Below are 24,783 nucleotides of genomic sequence, written 5' to 3' on the forward strand. Positions count from 1 at the left end.
GTTTTAATATTTTAATTAAGCTTCAATCTCCTGTTTACATTATACTGAAATGCACTTGCAGACATTTTCTGAAAGCCAGGAAACATGTTCATGCTACAGATTAGCTGGCTTCTTAACCCTGGGGACAGAACTGCTTCCGGGGGGATGGGCACACGCATTAATCATCAGTAGCACCCAAGCCCGTGTCCCAGTCAGATGTGGCACAGTAAATGAGTGCCTGTCAAGCCGCTTACCATACTAAGCTGCACAGCACTGACCGCTGGTCGTATTTTCAACCTGTAAACTTTTGTGCTCAATGAGCAACTCTGATGCAAAGTTTTTCAATGCCAAGGGCACTGATCAGCCTCTTGAGGATAAGAAGACTGCGTTCTCCAGAAGTGAGAGGCTCTAGCAAAGACATTGCCTGGACGCATCATAATGCGTGCTTACTGTGGAAAACACTGTCACAATGGTCCACAGTCAGGTAGGAAGAGGACTCACTCCCACCAAAAGTTCTGTAGTGCTGAGCCTGCAAGAGCCAGAAAGGTAACTCCACTAGCTCCAGAAATTAATGCTGAATTTACACAGCACACAGGGACTATGTCTTAGAAGTCTGAATTCTAGCTTGGAGGAATACTTGGCGCAAAATGCAAAGCATCCAGGCGGTAACAGTAGAGATTGACTTCCATCTCCCCACCCTGGCTGGACAGCAAGCGAGTTTCAAATGATTTGCAAACAGCATATTAGCAAGATTAGACTTCCCTCCATACTCCAGTACTCATGTAACTCAAAAGTGAGGTATGAATATGGAAGAGTACACAAAAATAAAACACTCCGCTTCTATACGGATTACATCTAACTAGTGTTTATATGCTAGCAGACTTCCCTGATTTGTATCAGTTAATGAATAATTTAAGAACTACATATTCTGCACTTTAAATAACAAAGTACTTCAAGATATTTTATGAGGTTACTTCCTCAGCTATTTAGAAGTTAATGGCCAAGTCCTGACTGGTCACACCAGAAATAGTATTTTGAAATTAGTAAGACTGTCTACAACTTCTCCAAGCAAGACTTGAGTAAACAATTTACTTCGAGTAACAGCCAACCTGTCAAAGACGAAGCAATAATACAGTTAACCATATACAACTTAACTTGATACATTCATCCAGTTTTGATAAGTGATGCAACCATACTAACACTAAAACCCATGTAAACACTAAGTGTTTTCCTTACAAAAATGCAAACATACCTGCATGAAATACCCAGTAACTAATGCCTTTCTTATATTGATGTAATAATCTCGGCTGGTAAAGTCTGTGCTTCTACGAGGCAAATTAAATCTATCCATGATTCGTGACAGCTGTTGGCGTACATTGTCTGCAGACATCAGGGACCTGTAGTTAATGAAGTTGTCATAACACCACTGAACCGACTCATGATCTGCAACATTAAAAAACATGAATTAAAAAAATGAGTATTTTATCCAATTAGGACAAGTAAATAAAACAACAACTAACCAATTGATCAGTCAGACGAACCAGAAAAAAATTGTTTTATAAATGATAACAGCTCTTGGCCTATTCAGTGGATACCCTGCATTAGATAACTTGCCCAAATTGTTTTGTATTCAGAAAGCTTGTGGTCTAAACAAAAGAAAATTACTCCCCCCAACATAAAATACAGATAATCACCAATGTTTTGGTGAAATACCACATCAGTGAATTTTGCAAATTGCACCTGTCCTGAAACTAGAAAAAATATTTTATATTGCAGGTTTTTGAAGATAAAACTGAACATAAAAACATCTCAGTCCTTGTTTTTTAACTGTAACATGCAATGAATACACAAGATGACTGTACATAATTATATTTGAGAAACCAAACCCTCCTTAAATGAAGACATTGAGTAATTGTTTAAGAGCTATATAAACATACTAATCTAATATTAAGTGTGATGCATCTCACAACAGTTTAAGTAAATGTGACAGGTAAAACAGAGCATCAGTAACAGAACTCTACGTTCCATGCTCCAAGATACTGCTTCTACTATTGATAACACTAGCAAGAAATCTGTTAAGACAGCAAGCCTAAGCTATTCTCTAAGTACAAAAACTGCACATTTAACACTGAGAAACCCAGTTCTCCCTACCTACTCTGCTACTTCAAGTGATGCTCTATATTTAGCTAGTTTAATAAGACAACAAAACAGGCTTAACAAGATTTAAAATCTCTTGTATGGCGAGATTTGCATTTTTGCAAGCCAATTTATAAAGTTCATACAATTAGAGAGTGTATAAATAGGAGGGTTACATAATTTGAGGAAAGTTTAAGTTGTTTCCACACTCATATTCTGTAAGATAAATTATGAAAGCTGAGGTTCTTGATACACTGTATGGTAGAATGAAAATGATCTAAGTAGCATGGCATGTTACCTCCTGTTATGCTTGAACTGTGTGCTTTAAGATGACCAATAACTGTCTTTTATTGTCTTACATAAACAGTATCTGTATTTTGTCTTCTGATACTGAATACCAGAAGACAATTCTACAGTGAAACAGACTATTCCACAAATATTTTCATCCCCCAAAAACAGCAGAACCATACGTCTCTAAACCCAAGAGTCAATAGAGGTCAACATTTTAAAAAAAGAGGCGTGAGTAGTACCTATTCCAGAAATAAAACAATTTGTGTTCCATTTGTCTAATTACACGTTAACAGTTCCTCCATTTCTTCTAAAAAAATACTGATACCTAGATTCAGTACATTTGAAAATGTGTGTGTATATACACACAATTAAGTACTCACAGAATCAAATATTTAATATAAGCAAAACGACTTCATAGCAGTCTCGGTTGGGAAAAGAGGAAAGAAGTACTGCGAAGATACTACCGATGAGTCCCAAACAGGGTTATCTACCTTGAAAACTGACACTACTTACTCTTCACTAAGATACATAATCAGGTAGCAGGTGAAAGTTTACACACAAGGACTTTAACAGGTAAACGTATTCTTCAAGAAGATACCAACACTAGCATATTAGCTAAATTCTAACCAAGACATAACTGACTGGCACTGGGAAAAGACCTCTAGTTCAATTTAAGCAGCCTACAAATTTTGTCTTGAACTCTTTTGTCTTAAACCACCAAATTTACTTTGACAAAATGCACTCAATTAAGTGTAAAAGGGATTTCCACACAAAAGTTACACAATACAGATTGGACTTATGAACTTTACAAAACGTTACACTGATTTTAAAGACTAGCAATTATTTTCCTGCCTATTTTAAGTCTTAAAAAAATATTCTAATTTTCAACAGATTAAAAACAAGATGTGTCAAACCAATTTACTGTATTTAGATCTGTTTTAACTCCCCTAAAAAAAGCAAACATCAACTGATTTTCTGCTCAACAATTCTTTATGCCATGCAAAATCAAAGTTCAAACCGTATTTTAAATTAGACAGGTTTGTTCCACATTTTTATATACAGCTAATATTAATTGGAGCAGACTTAAATACATATTTCCTGTATCCCAAGCAAAGGCCTTGATTGTTCAGCTAAAATTGTCCACATTTTGGTTCCGCAGATTTTTGGAAACAAATCAACTCTAGTAGGTAGTATTGGGAGATTTAGACCCTGTCCCTATCAAGTATTACGTTATTCCCAAGGACATAAAATAGCCATTTTCCGGAACTGAATATTCTAAAGCTGGCTTTATTAAGGAAGAGAAGGGAGCAACCTGAAGATGAAAGTATGGGCTTCTAGAAACATACAAGACTTCAAGTCATACTGGATCCTGTTAGCCACCAGATGTCTTAAGTCGCAATTTTTGATTACACGTGTCTCAGATTTTTTTTTTTTTTTTTTTAATTTGAGTACTTTTGTCTTGACTTCAATTCTGCAGATATCCTTGATTTTGGACTGCCAGATGACAACAGTGTTAGGAATGTTTCAGCACAAAATTCCTTTATCAAAGCTGCAACAGGAAGGCACACTGAGTATTTACTCAGGGTAAAAGCCTGTTGCTTTTTTCATTTATTTACAGGAAACGCAACTGGAGCATCTACTGTAATCTGGTTGGTAGTTAAGAATATGGTGATCTTTTGACTTACAACCATGGTAAACCACACTAATTTTTTTCTTCCTAAAACACGTGCCACTTCTGTAGTCAGAATGCCCAGCTTTACCCATTCATTTTTTCAACCTGCTAAAATATACTTGTAGCTATGCTACAGAGGACTATACATTTCCCCTGGATATACAAATAAGGTAAATTTACTGCATGGCTCTACATTTTCATGATGCATTACCCCTTTAATTCTCAATCCATCCCGAGGCCTTAATCTGGAATATCCAGATGTACTTAAAAAATAGGATTAAAAGTGGCTTTCACTCTAGGAACATATCCTCCCCCAAATCCAAGATATTTTCCATGCTGCTCTCCCTGAAAAGTTACTAAACAATTATGCAGATTTTTGTATAATTAGTATCAGATAACAAACCTCCAATATTTCTTAATTACGGGAAAGCTTACTTCCTTCTGTCCAAGGTTACCCAACATTGATTTAAGAGCCTGGCTCGTCTCCAGACTCAACAGTTCATTACGTGATCTTTTTGCTAGTTTCCTTCTCCCCTCCCAAAAAAAATGAGCACATAAATAGCTTTTATATATTTAAAAAATAATAAAGATTAAAGATTACAATATAATGGCACAAAAAAGCCAAAGTTTATCAATTGTCCTTGTAACTCAGGAACGGAAGCTGGCCACACAAAGAATTACAAGTATTTTTGCTAAAACGGGTGCATACTTACTTTGTTTGAAAGCATGGTAGACATTCAGCAACGTCAAATGATCTCCATCTATGTGGGCAAACCTCATCTTGGCTTCATCTGCTGCTTTCTTTGCTTCCGTGGGGCGAACAAAACACTGTGGGACTAAACAAGGTTGGTATGGGCCCAACACAAACGCCCATATCGATGAGTCACGCATTCACAGATAGAGGAACAAGGCCTAGCTAGGTCAGTTCACAGAGCATAGGGCAGGGCAGGATGGCCTCCAACTGCATCTTGGACTGTTTACTACCTTGATTTGGTACATCAACACCTAACCACATCTGTAAGACAAGAGGGTTTCAAAGCTACAGAGTACCTGATTATTTTATTAGAACTATATGTAGGCATCAAAATAACTATTCTGAAGGCCATCAAGATTGCCTATATATACTGGAATGCTCAGCAGATCTTGGTTCAAGACCCAGTGCTGATAGCTCTACCAGGAACTAGTATTACAGAACAAAGTAATTGCAAGTTCACTTTCTCAGAAAGCCTCTATGGACAGAGTGCAGAAGGTAGTTCTGGAACTATACTGCACTAGAATAGTCTACACAAGCATTAGCTTTATTACAAGTCTGCTACTAAACAGAACACACCAGTAAAGTCATCTTCCCCAGATGGTATTGTTATCAGCACTGGTATACAGAAACATATGTGAATGAAGGTATTAAGAAGTCTAAAGGTTGTGATGGTAGCGGTAGTGGTGGAAGGTTAAACCGTCCTTTGGCACTACTTGAAATAATCATAATGTGATGAGCTTTGTCGATCGTTACGCTCTCTCACGTAAGTCTGACTCAGGCTTATTCTGACTTGAATCAAAAAATGGGTTTTAACATTCCCCTTCCAAGTACAGGCTACTGAAGACCACGAACTAAATTGGCTACAATATTTGCTGTCTGTCAACATTCTTACAGGCTTGTAATTTTGGTATGAATTTGCAAGACACAGAAAACAGTTAATAGATCTTCACTTTACAGAGATCTACAGGAGAAAAATATCAGCTTAGATTTAAATAGCCCATACTGCAGATGCAATTTAGCAGTTTAGATTTCAAGAAAATTAATGCTAAGTAAGCATTAATTCTGTAGCTAGGATGTTACAAATCCTTTTTTTTTCCCAGCTGCCTGAAACTACAGTAGCCTGCTCGTAACTGAAGCCCAATCTTATCCAACCACTTTGCATCTCATCTGTCCCTAACAGACGAGGGCCTTCTGTGAGGTGTTTTGTTTCTATTTTTAATTGCCATAATATCCCCCCCCAAACACTACACTTGAGAAGTACGCTGAGTTGAATACCAGATGGAATTTCAGAAAAGATACACACTGCAATAGTGATTCACATGGTAACAAATCAGAAAGACTAATGCAGTAAAGAAAATGGAAATGCAGGCGCGAAATACCTGGTTATTTTGTGTTCTGTATTTGAAAGCAGAAATATAAAGAGTATTTTAGTTTCAGACTAATAAAAAGCAGAAGTCAGTAGTAGAATAATTTGGAATATCTCACCATTTTGACTAATTAACAGCACTTTCTCTATGAAAGTTATATATGTGAAATCCCACAGCAAGAGACCACAGTTCTTCTGAAATAACTTTTTAATTAAGTACAGCCTTTTAATTTGCTGATTTCTTTAATGCTATTCTCTGCTCTTCACTGGTATCATGTTTTCATTTTAGTCCAATCTATTAATACTTGGATTGCTATCCAGAGCCAGACAGTCTTTGTGTGTACTTAAGGCCCCATAACTGTACCATGTCTACCATACGTCATACTGATGGTTAAAAAAAGCACTTTGGAAACCAGTCTACAAATACTAGGAATACTTTGTTTTAAGAGCAGAAGTTAATACCCAGACAGTAACCAACTTTAAAAAAATTGGCTTGAAAAGTTATTTAGAAAGACATTAATCGTAGCTAAAACAAGAAAAGTATCATGGGTTGGGAAAAGATAAATAGAACAAGGAGTAAGACAAATCATCAGTTGAATACCACAGACAAGAACACTAGACTTACTGTTCTTTAGTAGGTGTTTCTGGGGTGGGTAGGGAAAAGTTAGGGGGAACAGACAGGCACCAACCTACCACCACCGCCGCAATTAAGCCTACCAATTAAAAAATTAAGATTCTGCCCTGCCCATCTGCTCTGAGTCTGAACAATCATAACTCTGCAACAAACATTTTAGCTTGTTCTTAAAAACTTTCATATAAATATACTGTAAGACTTAACCAAAACAACAGATTTAAACTTAGCCGAAGCATTTTTTTTCTAACCATCCAAGTTAAGCATGTAACCAGTAGTACATCTGCACTGTGAAGAGCCTTGTAAAATAACACACCCTAAAGACAACAATAATTATGAATGAAAACATCCCCACTTCCACAGTGACTAAATCTTGCTGCTTGTCCTAGAGAGACCAGCTATAAAATGAAGTCAGTTCTACATAAGCTAAGGAACGAAATACAAGGCTTGCTTGACAACATTTTTCTCATTGAGATCTCTCTCGACAAGCAGCTACTACGACAGTGCCATTCACATAATGCAGCAAAGTACAGCAGTGCAAACAAGTTAGCTCTTATAAATATATATCCTCCCCAAAACTTGCTTTCTTCCCTTCAGAAGTAATGACTACTCTTTCAGTCATTAAATTAAGTGGGAAAGCTAAAATGTACCATATCGTGCATGAGTTAACATTTTTAATATAACTTGGGCTGTAATCCTTAAGAAAATAACAGGACACATCAAAGTGCAGAATAATGCACAATGCAAAATAAATTTCACTGCCTTAAAACAGTGGTTGAGCTGACATTCCTGGCCCTGACTATGAGCCTAAGATGAAATTTCTGTTCCGCTAGACTGATTTTTTTTTCCCTGTATCAACTCAAATATATACACTTTAAAGTCAGAATGAAATTGCTTGACCATTTATGCATGTTAATTTCTTAACATTAATAATTGTTAGCTGCAGGTGTACACTCAAACCTCTAATGATTGACTATATCCCCATCTGCCAGTTTAAAAAAACTGGTTTTATTAAAAATATATTCAGATTGCTTATATTTTTGATGTGGAAAACTCAAATTCTCCCCAAACTGAAGAACTGCACTTTGTTTAATATCTCTTCCCCTGCTATTACCTGACAACATGGCAGTAATAGATAGGACCTCATTAGAGCAGTTGTAGTCACAACTTGCAATAACCATTTTAGCCAGCTGTGGGTCCAGTGGAAATTCAGCCATCATGGATCCCAATTCAGTCAAGTCTCCATCATCATTTAAAGCAGCCAGATAATTCAAAAGCTCTAAGGCTCTCATCAGAGTTTCAGGAGCTGAAAGAAATATTTAGGTAGACACATTAATCAAACTGCTATTAATAAGCAAAAATGAGAACACAGACTATTCTGTTTTTCGCTTTCCATTCTTCATTCAACTGGCTTCCAAACACGAAATTGTTACCAAATTTGGTTATATACATCCAGACATGAATCAATCACCTATTTAAAAGAGCTATTAACTGGATCAAAGGCTCTGAATATTTGAGGAGTACTGCTTTTCAAAATTCAGACAGCAGTGGTATTGTGAAATATTCAGTAACATAGTAATATTTTCCTCCCTATGCACTGCCACCTTCTTCCCTGTTCAATTCAAAATAGATTGGGTACAGTCCTAAAATTCCAACCCTGTGGTTTAGATATCTAAGGCCTTTCACAAACCTGAACCTTTAAGAATGTTCTCTTACTCCTACATTCCTTTCAGCAAGGGTATATTACAGCCACAAAGAAAAACATAACAGAATCAAAACACCTTCCTGCTAAGCTATCTTACACACTGCATAGCACAAAGAATGCAGAGCTATAAAGCTACTTAAATGCTTACATTTACATTGTAGGTGAAAAACAACTATCTTGGACATATTTATCTATGTCTGACCTGTGTTTTTAATTTGCAGTGTAACAGAGCTATTTTAAAGTATTTATGAACATCTAATAGTATGAGGAGATCAACTTTAACTTCATAGACTGAGCCAAAAACATGTATTCAGCTTTAAAAATGCTAGCCAAATTTATTTACATGCAGTTAACTGATGCACAATTAGAAAGTGTAATCAAGGTGATGAGTAAGAATTCATTCAGTAATAGATTTTTCTAATGTACATAATTCCTTTAAATCCCCTGCAAGGGGGCATTCAGTAGTTTTCCTGGTTCCATTAAAAGCTCTTAGGCAAACTGTAATTCTAAAATACTTGCTCTGGTAATACACGGTACTAAAAGAAACAAAACTTCCTTATGGATTACAATAAGAAACACGGGAAAAAATATTTCATGTTATCTTATAAAATACTCAGCAAAATTAATAATTGCAGAAGTTGAAATTAACACCCGCAGTAGAAAAGACAAAATATGAAACTGGTACCTGGAGGATCCATAAAATCGAAGTGCACCAAATCATCTATACCAAGCTTCTTGAGCTGCAATACTACAGATCCTAAGTTAGACCTCAAAATTTCAGGGTATGTATTGTCCTGTGCAGAGGAAAAAGAAAATTCAAGTTGTCTAGTTTAAAGTACTTCGAAGAACAAGCATTCACATTCTGATTTTGCTTGGTAACATAGTAATTGACTACCTGGATCAATCACTTGGTCTTACAGATGCGCTCTAAAAAGAGGCAATCTTACCTGCATTTCAGTTTTGTAAGCCTTCTCTGTATAAAGCCTGAAGCACTTGCCTGGTCTAGTACGACCAGCACGGCCAGCTCTCTGCTGAGCTGAAGCTTTACTAATCGCAGTCACCAAGAGAGACTCCACTCTGATACGAGGATTGTACACCTATTTGAAAGTAGAATTGGAGCAGGAAAAGAAGAATGAACATCACTCATGGATAAGACTTATCTCAAAAATAAAGATGGCTTTAAACTTGTTTTTAAATGCAGCTTCTGACTAGGAAATCATAAGTTGTATGCATCTGAGAGCAGGAAAAAAATTGGCTACAGAAGCCTTTGGATCAGTGACAGAAAGCTTCAAATACAACTGCCTAGAAAACAGCATTTACGTTGTATTCATTTGTTAACATCTTCTCCTGCCAGGCTCCCTGTTCTCCTTAAATGTGTGTGTATTTTTAGATAAGATTTTCATGGCAGAACTAACGTGTCCAATTTGTTCTATAGTGTGCTAAACACACTCTTGATGCTCAAATAATTCCATGCAAAAACAAGTTGTCTTGATACAATTATAAGGTTGAATAACCATGTTCTAAAGGTCAGAAAAATCTAACATCAAGACTTGAATGCAACTGTAAAAAATCACACTGGTGACAAAGCAAGACTATACTTCAAGGGCATATGTGGACCGTCACAGTACACAATATGCTGGAATTTACTGTAAGACTCCCAGTGCAGTTACACAAACAGCAGCCCTGCCAACTCATTAAAGCTTAAGGAACAGGAGATACTGATAAAAAGAAGTAGTCAAGTTTCAGCTGAAGACCTCTAGTCCATGAATGGGTATAAGCCATATACAAAAACATTAGTCCTTATTAGAGAACTACTTCCAGTAGAACTACTTGTGAGAAGAATTCAAATTAATGGCGATTGCAACTTGTGCGTGAAGATGCACTGACTGTACTCACATTCTGCTGTCTCTCATTTTGCAAAAGTTTAAAAAGCTGATAACATGCATGAGTGTTAAAAAAAGCCCAAGAAACCAAGTTATGAAGACAGTTCCCAGTGAAAAAATCAATTAAGTTTAAGAGACTTCAATTTTAATCTTTAATTAGTTCTTGGTTTGCATTCAGGCAAGCTACTTCAGTTCCTCTGCACCTCCTTTAATGCTTCAAGAAAGGCTTAGTGACTTAAGATCTTTAGGGCTGAGACAGCACCTGATGAGTACGGACAAGAAAACAATACTAGCCTAGGTATTACTTCGCTCTTCTCATTTAAGTACTGAAGTTTTCCACACTAACATGACTTAAATTGAGAGGTGACTTCTAGCACCAGTTTAATTTACTTTCACATGACCTTCATATATTTCTTAGTTTTAATTTAGCATTCTCAAACATGGACACAATACAAAATGAAAAGTGAATTCTATATTCCAGGCCTAACTCTAAAAATCCTCATGTTTCAATTTTTAAGACTGAAGTTCTTCCGTACTACACTGTTTTGGACTGTCATAGCTAAGCTTACAGATGAAGTACAAACCTATCATTAAGTCTAAAAAAATCAACATCAAGACTTCAATTGCAAAACGCTTGTCACTGTTTACCAACAGAAGAGTTACCTGAGCAAACCAGACTCCGGTATCTTTCCTACACTAAAGAAAGCACAACTGACATAGTATTTACCTTTTGTTTTGCAAAGCCAGGATCAATCACAAACACCACACCATCTATTGTTAATGATGTCTCAGCAATGTTGGTGGATACAACAACCTGTTGAAAAATGAAATAGTAAATAGCTAATTTGTCAAGAAGATATGCAAATAAAGCCCTGATTCTGTATCCGCATCATGATTTTTCAGCAAATAACTAGCAGAGCTCTGCTCCAAAACTTTTACAGGAAGATCTGAAGTCAACTAGATGAACGTCTATTAGCATCAGTGCAGTTTTTGTCCACTATATTTCTGTTGTGCCTTCATTAATAATATGAAAAAAGTTAGTTTTAATAAAAATACACAAGAGCAAATATTTTACTTTAAGATTGCTGTTCAAAATTCTACTCCCAACTCCAGTACAAAATGATAAATTGCAATGAATCTCTAACATCTTCTGTTAGCTTTTTAAGTCTTTTTTTTTTTAAGCCCAAAGATGGCAAACTGGTTAAATAATGCTGTATCAAAGGTTACATAACTGTACTTTAATGAGTCAAATCTACACGCAGGTGCCCCTCCTCAGTTAAGCATGGAGTAAAAGCATCATCTGTTTTACAATCCAGATATTAACAGTAAAAAGCAGATATATGCCTCTTATTTTACACACACAGGAGCCCAGTATGTTCTTTTACTTGGTCCAGAATAAAGCAGTTATCAATACAGTCCACCTGAAATCCTCAAAAAATGTTTAATTTCAACTTTAAATTATCATAGTCAAATATCTTTACATATTTTGAAGGTTAAGCTTTCAAGCTGTTGCAACATCTCTGGAGGTTGTCTCACGTAAAAGTTAAAATAGAGGCGTATCTGAGTTCTGAGGCCTGATTCATTGCCATTTAAACATTTATGTCCTGAGATGCAGTTAGCAGTCTATAGATACTATTAGTTCTCATCCCAACAGTGACCACATTAAATCACATTAGAAGGAAATGTAATCAGCTGCCTTAAAAAAAAAACATACCCCAGACCAGTTCAGGACTTCATTAAAACCACTTACCTTTTAGTTCTTAATTCCACTGAAGACAGAAAGCCCTGTTTTCAGCTTAACAATTAGAATTTGAGACCCCTAACAATTTCTTCAGAATTACAATGAAGTCAGTGACTGGAATAGACTGATATTCCCAAAGACTTCTCTTCCTCCTGGCTGATCACTTTGCTAGTCAGGTAGTACTTCCTACTCACCTCTTCTTAACTAGACTTAGTGTCTAAGCCTGCCCAGATGCCACTATATAATGAAGGCAATACTTAGGCGGAAAAAAAATTAAAGCAATTTAAATTAATATGGTGTTCCACCCTGAAATTATATGCTATTTAGAACTCCCCAAAACCCACACCTTTCACTGACAGGTAATCTGCATAGTAGCCAAAGAAAAACCGCAAAAATCAATGCAATTAAGTGCTGACAGCACTATATACAGTCACAAAAATTTCGCAAGCCATTAAATATGTAAATTCAACTAGCATTCCTATGTTAAAAAGCTAGTCAACCCACATTCAACTTGCTGTTACAGACTGTACTTTAGATAAGGTCTCAGCTTTTTTTGGACCTACTAAAGCATGAAGCACCCATACCCAGAAGCTTCAAATACCAATTACATAGTAACATTGAAAGGCTTTGGTCCCGGTTTTAATCACCGATTTCTATTAGGACACTTCAATACTGACGACTCAATACTGTTAGTACACTTAGCCCACAAAGGCCCATCAATTTAACTTGTACTTGAATTTACCTAGCTTGTACTCAGAATAATACAGAGGGTAGAGGAAAAAATAGAACAGGATTCACCGTGTTATGACTATGTACACCTCATTTGTTAATGTCACATTGCTTAAAAACAAATGAATACTGTATCATAAGAAACCTAAAGAAAACCTTGAAGTTCTTCCACATCTCTATAGCCTAAATCAAAATTACAAAGTTGCTCAGAAATCAGATGAATGAAATTAGCACTAAATTATGTAAAATAATTGTACCCAATTAGCTTCAACTGCAGTTTTGCAGTTTTAACTGCAATACTGCAGTTACAGAAATGTTTACGGTAAAAAGGTTTCTAAATATCACATTAATGGTTCTTAATATGTTCTAATCTACATATTATATATAAAACTCTCTATATTGTATTAACTAGTAGCTCTCAAGACTCCTGAAGCAAATAAAACAGACTAGAAATTCCATTCTGCTTCTGGAAACTGTTCTGTTTACACCATAACGGACAAGATAAAAATGCAATGATATAGCCAGTTTGCATTAAGAGAGGAGTCATAAAAAATTGAGCTCAATGTACATGTGATATCAAACAAGTCTCAGATGTATCATAGAAGACAGTAGTCAGTCTCAACGCTCCTTCTCTTTTCCTCCCATCTCCCAGTTCTAAAGGCACACATTAATCATAACAGAGAATAAGAAGTATTACACTATCCAGGATTTAATAATGAAAATACCATTAAAAATCCCTTTAAAAACACACTGTAGTTTCTCCCTACAAAGAATATGGTCATGATTGGTAGTTATTGCATTTTGGCTCTCAGATGCAATAGTGAAGCACTCAAAATGCTTACCAACACGAAATTTGATTTTAACTATTAAATTTTACAGGCAATTAAACAGTGGTTTATTAACTTTTGAAACCTAACAAATAATGCATAAGACACTCTCTTCTCTTGAGTTTAACACTGGGTTGGTTATACCTGACTAAGCAACTGGCATCACCTTCTGTATGACACTCTCAAGATCATCACATCCCTAGGAGCTGGCAGCTCTTACAGTTAAGCAGGAAAACTCTTCAAAACATGAAGCAAATATAAGCTGAGCTCAGAACACTCTGGAAAGATTAATTTTTTATTTTTTAAGATAAAAAGAAAGAAGACATGACTCATCTGATTGATAGACAGTACAGTAATAATGCTTTGATGTTCAGTTGCTATGTTTGCACAGTCATGTAACCATACAAAGGGAACAAGCTAGCTGTATAATAACTACGAGTAAAGGACAGTAGTCCACTTCAAGTCTGAATTACAAAATTGAGTTAAAACCAGTAGGAGTCCAGTATGTGAAAATGCACAAAAGTAACTTTAGAATAAGGGCAATGAGAAAGGCAAGAGTGTTTTCAGCAGGCAGTATATATGGCAACAATAGGGTAGAAAAGGAGAGCAGAAAGGCACCTTTGAGTCAACATTGTCTTTCTCTATAGGGTAGGTGAAGTATTTATTCACCATAACCAGAACAAACATTTTTATCTAGAATCTTAAGCTTTCTAGTAAATGCTAAGCACTAACAATTTATTACACAAGGACAAAAAAAGCTCTTAAGCCATCGAGATATATCAGTATTATTTGTTACCACCACGAATATTGCAAGATGCTACACAGCTTCCAAAAATCTACCTTTTCTTTCACAAAGTTAAAGCACAGGAGCTAAGCAAGCACTTCACTTGTTTTATGATTATAGCCTTTAAAACGATTCAGACCTCCTTCTAGCCCTCTTTCCTTGGCCATTCTATAAACCAGGCTCACCTCACATAGCGGGCTGTGGGAAAGCCGACGTTATGTAAGATAAGAGACCCAGCACGCATCTTCCTGCTTTACATATCCTGATCACTAACTGAAACTAGAGCAACTTAACTTTACAACACATACAGGTAACATTTTTCACTCGCTGCTAGATTTCTCATAAAGATAAAAAACAAAACATGAAAGCCAGAACATTTCAGTCAACCAAATACATTTCGGAGTAGCGTTAAAAAACACACACAATGACTTCACAGGTCTGAATGTTGCTCATATCTTTTTGCCCACAGGTGATCTCTCCAGCCTGGCTATTTTTCTTGTAGTAAAATAGTTGCTATAGTGAGAATATCTTAAACACTGGTAGAGTTCAACATAACGAAAGCTACCCACTGCTTTATCCTCTTATCCAGAAAAACAGGAACTGCCTATTTTGAAGTGCAGTTTTAAACAAATGAAAGTTAAATGAAATACACAGCTATCACTTGTTCAATGCTGAGAAGCAATTTCATTCATTTAAGTCATTTGCTAATACAATCTTGTTGCAGCATTAGTTTCATGATTTCAGATCATATGCTTTCTGCAATCAGCTTTGATAGGAAAGGGAAGATCATTTCACTAAATTTAATAAGTAATTTGTTCTTCCAGAACACTATGAGTTTGCCACTAGTATTCAGCATATGTTGTACTGCCCAAAAAGTCAAATAATCAACGAAAAAACCCTGCCTAGAGCAGATAGTATGATTCAGCTTTGACCTTCAAAATCTAACTTGGTGAATGCTACAGTTGCACATAGCATTAGTTTAGTTTGAAGAAGCTCTACTAACACTGCTTCCAAATGTTCAGTTTTAGAGAAATAGCCATACAGTTTCTAACGTGGTTTATACAAGTACTCAGGAACTGGACTGGTAACGTTACGAGAACATTCACTAATGTCATTCAAGGTATTTTTATTGGTTTCTCAATCCTTTTTGCCTGATAAAAGGAAATAACCCCAATTCCTTGCTCACTGCTTCAGAAAACATGAACCAACTTAAATACTTGCTTTAACTTACCACCTTGTCATAAGCCTTAAGAAACAGAAAAGAACTGCCTAATAACACCCCTTGAAGGGGGTGGTCAGTTTTGCCTCCAAAAAGAACATGTCTCAGAATAATTTAAGAATAATTTATCAGGGAAAAAATCCTGTCCTTCCATGTAAATCACACAGTTGTCAAATTCAGTGTTATATTTCTCATACGAAATTTACATGAATGCCAGCCCCATTCAGTTAAATCAAATTGTTACCAGAACATTCTGGCATTATAGATGGAAGTCAGAATTTTGAATTACACTAAGAAACACACAATTATCTAAAAATTTAAGTGAGATAGAGCCCTGGATTATCAAGGCTTCATTAAAAAAAAGCTTCCACTTCTTGCTGTACACTTAACATAGCCGAAACTGATTTAATTGCCCACACAACTGTGAGTAGCTTGTTACTGAAGAACGTACCAAAACAACATACTATTTACCTTTCTTCCTATTGCTCCATTTTGTTTTTTTGGTGGAGGAGGTTCAAAAATCCTTTGCTGTTGCTGCGGAGGAAGGGTGGAGTACAATGGAATGATTTTGATGTCACCCACTTCAGGACCTAAATCATCAATTTCACGTTTTATCCTCTTGCAGGCTTCATCGATCTCCTGCAAAACAAGCATACTTGTTTTAAAACTCCATGAGAAAGTCAGTCTTTTATTTTAGAGCAACTAATGACAATTACACTAAGTCTACACTCAGAGAACGATTACAATAATTTCAATTTTAAAAAAATCCAAGGTATTTGCTGAATTCCCAATCAAATTTCCACAACGCACCGAGATGCCTCAGCTTCTATACTCTAATGAACAGCCTAATTTGCATTCAACATCCTTTTCCTTTTAGTCATGTTTCCTAATTAATTCCCTACAAATTGTACTAAAATTGAAATCTCTCACCCTGGAATATTAAACTGCACTCATGACCTTTTCAATTTTCACAATCTAGAAGAAATTGATGTGCAAGATATTTAAAATAAGCCAATTAAGCTTTAATGTCACGTATCAGTAATGCAATTATATGGAAGATTTGCTTCATTGTACCTAATGAGAACAAACACCTTTACAGTATAAACATGAATGCTCAAAATCAAACCTCTTAATCCAGTTTCAGATTTTACTTTAAAATTAACTGAAATCCCACTTAAACGCCAGAGCAGTCAGTGAAGTACTCTGCAAATGGTACAGGCTTTACAGTTTTTACCTTTGTAAAGTACAGTATTGCCAGTCTATTTTCTGACAAACTCAGCACACAAAAGAGCTCCCAATCGCTTACATTTCAGTTTCATTTTAAAACAAGAGCATTTAAGCCCACCAGGTGACCTATAGTTGCAATGAGATTTAATGAAAACCAAAGTGTACAGAAATTTAGGCCAACAATTAATGCAATTTCTTTATTTCAACTTCGAATTTACAGAGCCTCCACTGATGTAACTCAGGTGCTATCGTGAATACTGATATTTTGGGTGAACCACCAACGGCAGAACGAAGTCATAGTGACAAGAAGATAACAGTAAGCAAAAGAAAATGGCTACAACACACTCCAAGAAAAGAGGCCAGCCTTCCCTTACCACACAATTCACCAGACTGAAGTTACAGCGATGCTTAAGACACTCACACAAGCACATATAACTTCAGTTAATCTTAAGGCTCTGTGAAATTACTGCTTTAAAGTCTAATTAGGGAAGCAAAAGCAGCTTCCATTTTTGAAGTCCTAAAATGCAGGTACTATCTAGAACAAATCTGACAGATTTGGGGATTAACTTTAATTTGTTTTAAGAGAGATTTTTCACTTTTCAGTATAAGTGCATAGAGTGTTTTAAATAATCACAGACAGTATAATACTCGTGTTCAGTACTGACCAGCATATATAATTAATGTAAGCAGAGCAAAATAATAGTCACAAGGTCTACCTCTTTGATGTCAAAGTGTCCTTTAATAGTAAGCCTAATGCCAGAAGGCATTATCTTGCCAATTTGAATGAACTGCAGACATTTACAAAAACCTTTTAAACAAAGGTGCACTTTGCCAACAAATCCAATATACTTTTTCATAACATAAGAGGCACACAAGAAACTGAGCTGGAATGCCCCCTACTGGTTTACTAGCAAAGAACAAATTTCTTCATAAAAATGTCAATACAGGTGGTTCTGCTGATAAACCCTTTTTGAAAGTTCATTAATAGCCTCCCAGTGAAAAGGAAAAAAAAACCCTGATGTACTTGACATATCATACACAGTAGTTTAGTAAATTAATAACTTCATATAATGGTCCTAAATGAAAAAGGCAACATGTCAAAGTAGCTGACTATGCAGCCACACACCCACTCTCTCAAATCTGCACCTTTTCAAAGGTTTGACAAGCTGACACTTGGACACCTGATAAAGATTAAATAGAAAATTAGACCATGTCTTTCAAAAACACGTAAGTCAAATGCTGAAACAAAAAGTCTAGCACAGACACAAGCTCCTAATCTGAAGGTCCCTAAACTGTTTCATGGAATCTGAGCAGATTGCACTGTGCGACTGGTAGAGCTCTGATACTGGACAGGATGCTCAATCCTTCAGTTTTATGCTTGAGATAAAACACAAGCAAGCAGTGACAAATGAAGGCACTGCGCTCTTCAGGCCACGTGTTCACAGTCACCTATAATCTTTGACAAGAACAGGAAGTGCTGTTACCCCCTAGAGTTTCCCAGTGCAGTTTCAAAATATCCCAAATCAGAATTACTTACAGTACTTCAACACAGCAAGGAGAAGTGCATGTAGAATCATTACTCCCTGCAGATTTGCAGAGAGAACTGTGGACCTCTCATTAAAAGCTGCCTAAAGGACACAAGTCAACAAAAGCCACTGCCACTCATCTAAAGAAAACAGCAGAGAGCCCTGTAGTATTGAAGTGTTTAATAAAGTAGTGGCAGTTTCCTTTTATTTACCCCACTAACAGATTATTATCTGTTTCAGCTGTATGTTCACAACCAATCTTCAATACTAGAATCAGAGTAGAACTAGTATTATTCCAGAAACCTTTCCAAAAAGCTATCTCAAACTACACAATCTAAAAGACATATGTGTAATTAGAACAGTTTGAAAGCACTGAGGATTCAGTTAAGTGTCAAAGATATATTTTTTATCACACACAAACATTTAAGTCTCACAACATGATGGGTACGGTTGAAGGCACAATCTTGCCTTTAATCCTCTGAGGATTCAGCAAGCCTAATTCAGTAGTCTCGACTCACTCAAGTATCAGAGATTTTTTTTTAAATTAATGTTTGCACATTGAGTCCATTACAAACCTCCTTGAAAAGGGATTATTCCACCCACCTACATGTAAGAAGGGATTTTTATTCTTGGAGGGAAAGGAGGGGAAGGTAGAGTATAGCCTTACGCTTTGATTACACCTGAAAACATCCTCCAAGAGCCCTGACAGCCACACTGATTACTTGAGGTACTGGATGCCAGCGTACTGACAGCAGAACAGGCACAGGGACAGGGGAGCCACAGTTAAGCCATGACTGCCGAGGGCACTAGCACAAAGACCTGCTTCAGAATTAATCAGAGCAGGAGGTCTACCACACACCACGTGCAAGGCTTATGCACTGCTCAGGGTCACTTTAGTAACCTTACCCTAGATCCTCACAGAACTAGACTTGTTAGGAGTATTAGCTGAGAAACAGCTCTCAGAATTCTGAGTAGGCGAGCCTACTGCCGAAGCTAAAGTTTCCAAAAACTTCTTGCTTGATCCAATAAAAATGGATTAACAATATACTTATATGGTGATAAAAAAGATTTGAAAGGTCTGGTGAAGAAAGTTTAACTAAACATCCCTTTCAACTAAAAGCTAGCAGTCTGTGATTGTTTCCAACTCCCTACTTGTGAGCAAAGGTAATACTGGGTGCAGCACTCCTACAGGCTCTCTCCATCCCTCCATATTCTCACACTATTCTGTTTGACTCCTTAAAATTGTAACAGTTAAGCTACAGACATCCCTTCCAGGGATGGATTCCTAAAGTTGCTACCAAGTTCAGCATTATCTGTGTCCATATGGGAACCAATGCTTAGCAGTGCCTTGTTTAGAAACCAGGACAAGAACATGCTCCCCAATTTCTTCATCATTATCTGAAGCAGTAGTGCAGCCATCTGTATTTTCATGAAGCAGTAAGTACGGTACTTGCACCTCTCAAATCTGGCAAGATTTTTACTCTATCTCAACCCACTTTTCTGTACAAAAGGTGGCAACAGCAACAACTGTTGCTCATATCAATTAAAAGCACAGTGTTTTCTTTATTTTTCCTTTCTCATGGCTAATGAGTACATCTACAAGTATATATACACAGACAGGTAATATCTCATACTCACCCATGAACAGTATTAAATACTGTAGTAACAATACACGAAATATGCACGCATTTTGAAAAGGGTTATAAATCTTGCAGTATCAAAGAATACAAACCCAAGAAGTGCTTTCCAGACATAAAGTAGGTGTATTTAATACTTGCAGTTGTAGTCAAAATCAAGTACTCAGAAGCCCTTTCAACTATTCTGTGAAATAAACACATTCAGTGTCACCATGATACTTCACTGCTACAATTTCTGGACTTACCATGGCAACAGACCTGGCTGCATTCACCTTCGTACAATGGGTACTGAATGCTGCCTGATCAGCAGCCTCTTACCCCTTTCCAAGGGTTTAACCACAGACAGCACCAGCTGCAGGTTAGTTTCTTTAATGCTCAAGATAGCCTTTTCACAGCCTTTTGTCTTCTTCATCCCTTTTGTCTTCTTTCATCCTATCTCCTACTGCTCAGTACTGCTTGCATCGCTCACCCAAAGGAGCACAGAAAAACTGCCAGCTACAAGACAACACATCAGACAGTACGGCTGAATTCCTACCCCTTCCTTAAGGAAGGAAATCCCTTCCCTACCCCCCAGCCCTCCCAACTGTAAATACAAAGCCTTCCACATTGCATAAAGGACAGCATCAGGCAGAAGGTCTCCTGAAAAAGCTTGACAAAGGTGATTTGGGAAGATGCGATGAAAAGCTGGTGGTATTTAAAACTGAGAGGGTCATAACCAATACTTCTGTGGCTTAGCTTCGAAAGTATCACTAAAGGGGTTAGTGGTAAGTTCCTAACCCATCTGACCCTCATCCCCCTTGATTTGCTTTAGTAAATACTGACAGAACAAAAGCAATACTGAAAATGTGAACAAGACTTAATATTATGGGTTTTGATTTTTTGTTTTTCTCCTCAAAAAACTCATTTTTGAAAGACTATCTCCTAGGTATGACTTTTAAAGATGATCCATGGCCATTTATTTTAGAAACATGTTGGTTCCTTAGGCTGTGTCCAAACACAGACAAGAAGGAGAGACTCAGGAATGAGATGAATCATAAATCAGTATCTCCCCATCTGCCCAAACTCTTCCTGTACATCTGCACTGCTCACATGTATCATCTCACTAATATTTAACATCCTCAAGCTCTGCATCAAAAAAGTAAGGATTGGAACATATCACTACATTAGCAACTCACCTAAAAGGAGATGTATAAAATTAACCACACAAGAGACCAATTTTGCTTCTTATCATGCAAGAGTGCATTTTCCCCCTTCTTTATCTGCTCTTGAAGATAGAGTCCTTATTACACTATTTAACCTGAATACTCAGTAGAAATTCACTTCCATTTCTTTCCCTGATGGTATTTATGCATTAAAGAATGAGTTGCACATACTGATGGGTTACTATTAGCAAGAACAGAAACAGGAAAGGGCTATAGGAGCAGTTCTATTACTGAGTTAGTGCATCACATCTTTAAGAAGAAAGTTTGTGCTGAACAAGTACTCAAGATTCTTTCATAAAGTAGTTCTGCTGAAATGGCAGTCAACAAAAAACAACTCAGGAAGCCTAGCTAGAATGAACTTATCAAGTTCAACTGCCTCCTCTAAGCTAACAATCCACTCCAATAACCTGAATTTCCTTCCCTTTGGATGTAGTAGCCATCCATACTACCATAGGCTGAGGCATGAACCTGCACCAGAACTACACGGCAGGCCCACACAACAACAACAGGAAGCTGCCCTGAGCCACTGAAGGGCATCAACCATCAGTAAATGTTCTGGCTCAACTGCTGAACTGATGTACAGGAACATCCACTGAATTCTGAGCAAAGCCTGAGCAGCAGGTTAACATCTCAACTGTATTGCACTGCCTTTCAAGCAACCGTTTCTACGGATGGTGACTAGTGATGTAATTGTAAGGACATTTAATGGAACAATCTGAGAGCTCAGCGTACAAAGCAATTGAATGATTTTGTAAACATGGTCATTTGCAACATTAGTTCAGAAACTATTTCTTCTTCAGCTGACTCTGTATCAGAGGACTTACACCCACACAAGGAACCTCTTGACATGAGCAAGCCTCAAGACTGCCCCAGTTAGAACGTTCTTTTAAATGGGAAATGCAGTCTGTAACTACAGCAGATCACTGTACACAACTAGATCCAGCTGCTTCTTGGTAAGTGAGCCAGGCAGACATTACTGCTTTTTGACCTGAAGGAAACATACCAAAAAAACACAAGAATTTTATCTTGTGTAAAATAAGGAGGGTGGAGCAGGGGGGTGTAGACACCTTAGAGCATTCCCTCTTCTCATACAAGTTTTTATCACAGAGTGCACAGCCAGCCACATCTGGCTCTGATGACATGAGCCTCCTGGAAACATTTCATCCTCAAGGCTGCATGAAACTTCATCAATTTCCCTCTTTCATTTCCCAGGAATGAATACAAACTGCTACATTCTAAGATGAAGAGAAAACAACAGCCAAAAACAAAAAGCCTTTTGAAGCTAGCTGTTTCAGGAGATGCTCAGAACAGAGATGGAAAGAAACAAAGCTTTGTAAAATACAGGGGAGGAGGAGTGTCTTCCAAGGAAGAAGTCAACACTTGACCATAGCTGAGAACTGCTCTGTCAGCAAGTCACAACTGAACTTAGCACAATTCTGTGTTCATTTTAACTTGCTCTATTTGAAATACTTCATGTTGACATCATCTCAAATACATGAAAAGCAAGAGAATTTCTGCCTTTAGCACTGGAACACAATTACTGGTGTTACTTTCTCAGTTTATGCACCTTGACTCCTCAGCACGTTCTGTATAAGGCTGAAACAAGACAGAGCCTGTGTTCACTGCAGCCCAGTATACTTAACTGACTCAACCTTGCTCAATCTCTACTGCTGAGACCAAAGAAGTTGTCGGTTTTGGCTTCAATTTCCTCCTAATCAAGTGCCTGCTACTTTCTTTCACAGTTCTAGTGTTTAACCAACCTGTAAGGAAAAAAGGGAAAAAAGGTGTACCTTTAAAATAAATCCTCACTTATAAAACATTCTGCCAAAACCTCACGTGTGTTTTGCAACCATTTTCTACAACACCACCATTTTGCCAACATCGTATTTTAAACCTTTCTAGAACACCGACACCAGAACCTCACAGCAATGTTTTCCAGTACATTTATCTATATTCGAGAACAGCATTGATCTGCACTTCACATATCCAGATGCAGCCTGGATTCATCCTCCTACATACATGATGCATTTGGCTTTATGGAGAGAAGAACACTGGGGTGGCAGAGAACACACTTCGCATTCAGAAGTGCCTAGGTTACTAAGACATGCAGACAGATCTATAGTTTCCGTATCATTATTTCTGCACACACCCCCCACCCAATTTCATCTGTAATGATTTTACACCTACTCTCAGATTAATGATCTTAATGGAGTACAAAATCTAATACTGTTCTAACAGAACTCCAGTAGACAGTAAGCCTACAGCCTCTGAGATACACAGGTGAGCCAATCTTGAGACATTTAAAGTGAACATCCACAACTAGACCACTGGGATCTATAATCACAACAACAGAACAAATTTGATACCGCCTGTTATCCAAGATAGACACGTTGACTGAAATATAATTACATTCACTTATTTATGAACTCAATTCCCTGTCAGATTTTCCAGTTTCACTTTCTTGACAATGAAGACATTAATGTTATTTCCATCATCAGAAGTCTCCCTGGTACACCGGGGTGGGTGTGTGGTTGCGTTTACATCAACAGACAATCTTTCTTCCTTACTTGTATCCTATGGGACACAAGTCCTGTTTCAAAATGTTTATTCCTAATCAATCCCTAAACAAAAGTGCCCTCAAAAATCACAAAGCAAAGGGGATAAAACGCTTCAAACCTTCTCTACAGAAGCTAGGCCAGACTTCAACTTCACACTAACTGGCTAAATTCACACCAGCTCCAGGCAGAGCTGCTCCAGTGCCCCTGAACAATTAATCCATCATCTATGGATACATGGACTGGAGAACTCTAGATAAGAAGATAAAGGGTGGTGGCTTACCAATGCAACTTAAGCAATTCAGTAAGGCAACACAGGGATATTACTATTAGCTACATTTATGCATAGGTGACCCTACACCTATGTACATGCATGGTTTGGTAAAGCTTTTGCGCGTATTATAAACACCACATCCTGTAAATTAACCCCATCGAACTCAAAGAATTTGTTTGAGCTATAGAACAGAGCCCCTCTGAAGTAACAGTGGGTACTAAAGGAATCTAGAGCCATAACATGAAAGCAGAGTGGTACTGGTCCAGTTGATAACATCTGAAGAAGTCTTCCCCCCTCAAATCTCCCATGTTTGCCATATCAAATGAATCCGAGCAATACATAGCAGCTGATGCAGCAAGGACATCATTTGTAACTGAACATTAAAAGGGCAAATATCTGTTCTTCATGTAAGGCTGAAGAAGAAACCTTCATTTAAGGTTAAAGATAAGGTCTAAGATACTTGACTTAGCATTCTGGTTAAAGACACTAAAATCTGCGAGAACATCAGCACAGCAGTGTTGTTCTGTCACCACTGATGCCATTCACCCACTCACAACAGTTGTTTCATTAACTCTTGCATTTACCTGTCAGACACATCTGAACTAGGACTTCTAACCTAACTTAAACCAAACAGGCAAGCTTCAA

General features: G+C 37.2%; 1 protein-coding gene and 1 long non-coding RNA gene across 2 annotated transcripts in view; one reads left to right on the forward strand and one right to left on the reverse strand.

Moving 5' to 3' along the window:
* Positions 1–24,783, reverse strand: part of DHX15 (DEAH-box helicase 15) — a 46,526-nt gene that overhangs the window by 7,850 nt on the left and 13,893 nt on the right. The window contains exons 6-12 of the mRNA XM_066995718.1: positions 16,189–16,356; positions 11,145–11,231; positions 9,482–9,631; positions 9,220–9,328; positions 7,944–8,135; positions 4,792–4,914; positions 1,232–1,422 (exon numbers count right to left, since the gene is read on the reverse strand). Of these exons, the coding sequence (XP_066851819.1) occupies positions 1,232–1,422; positions 4,792–4,914; positions 7,944–8,135; positions 9,220–9,328; positions 9,482–9,631; positions 11,145–11,231; positions 16,189–16,356 (1,020 nt within the window). The remainder of the gene's footprint in view (positions 1–1,231; positions 1,423–4,791; positions 4,915–7,943; positions 8,136–9,219; positions 9,329–9,481; positions 9,632–11,144; positions 11,232–16,188; positions 16,357–24,783) is intronic.
* LOC125179855 (uncharacterized) lies at positions 409–23,013 on the forward strand. The gene is made up of 3 exons (XR_010830984.1): positions 409–525; positions 17,165–17,260; positions 22,522–23,013. It is a non-coding gene; the product is annotated as an uncharacterized lncRNA (long non-coding RNA).

This window comes from Anser cygnoides, chromosome 4 (assembly GCF_040182565.1).
Source record: "Anser cygnoides isolate HZ-2024a breed goose chromosome 4, Taihu_goose_T2T_genome, whole genome shotgun sequence".
Taxonomy (NCBI): domain Eukaryota; kingdom Metazoa; phylum Chordata; class Aves; order Anseriformes; family Anatidae; genus Anser; species Anser cygnoides.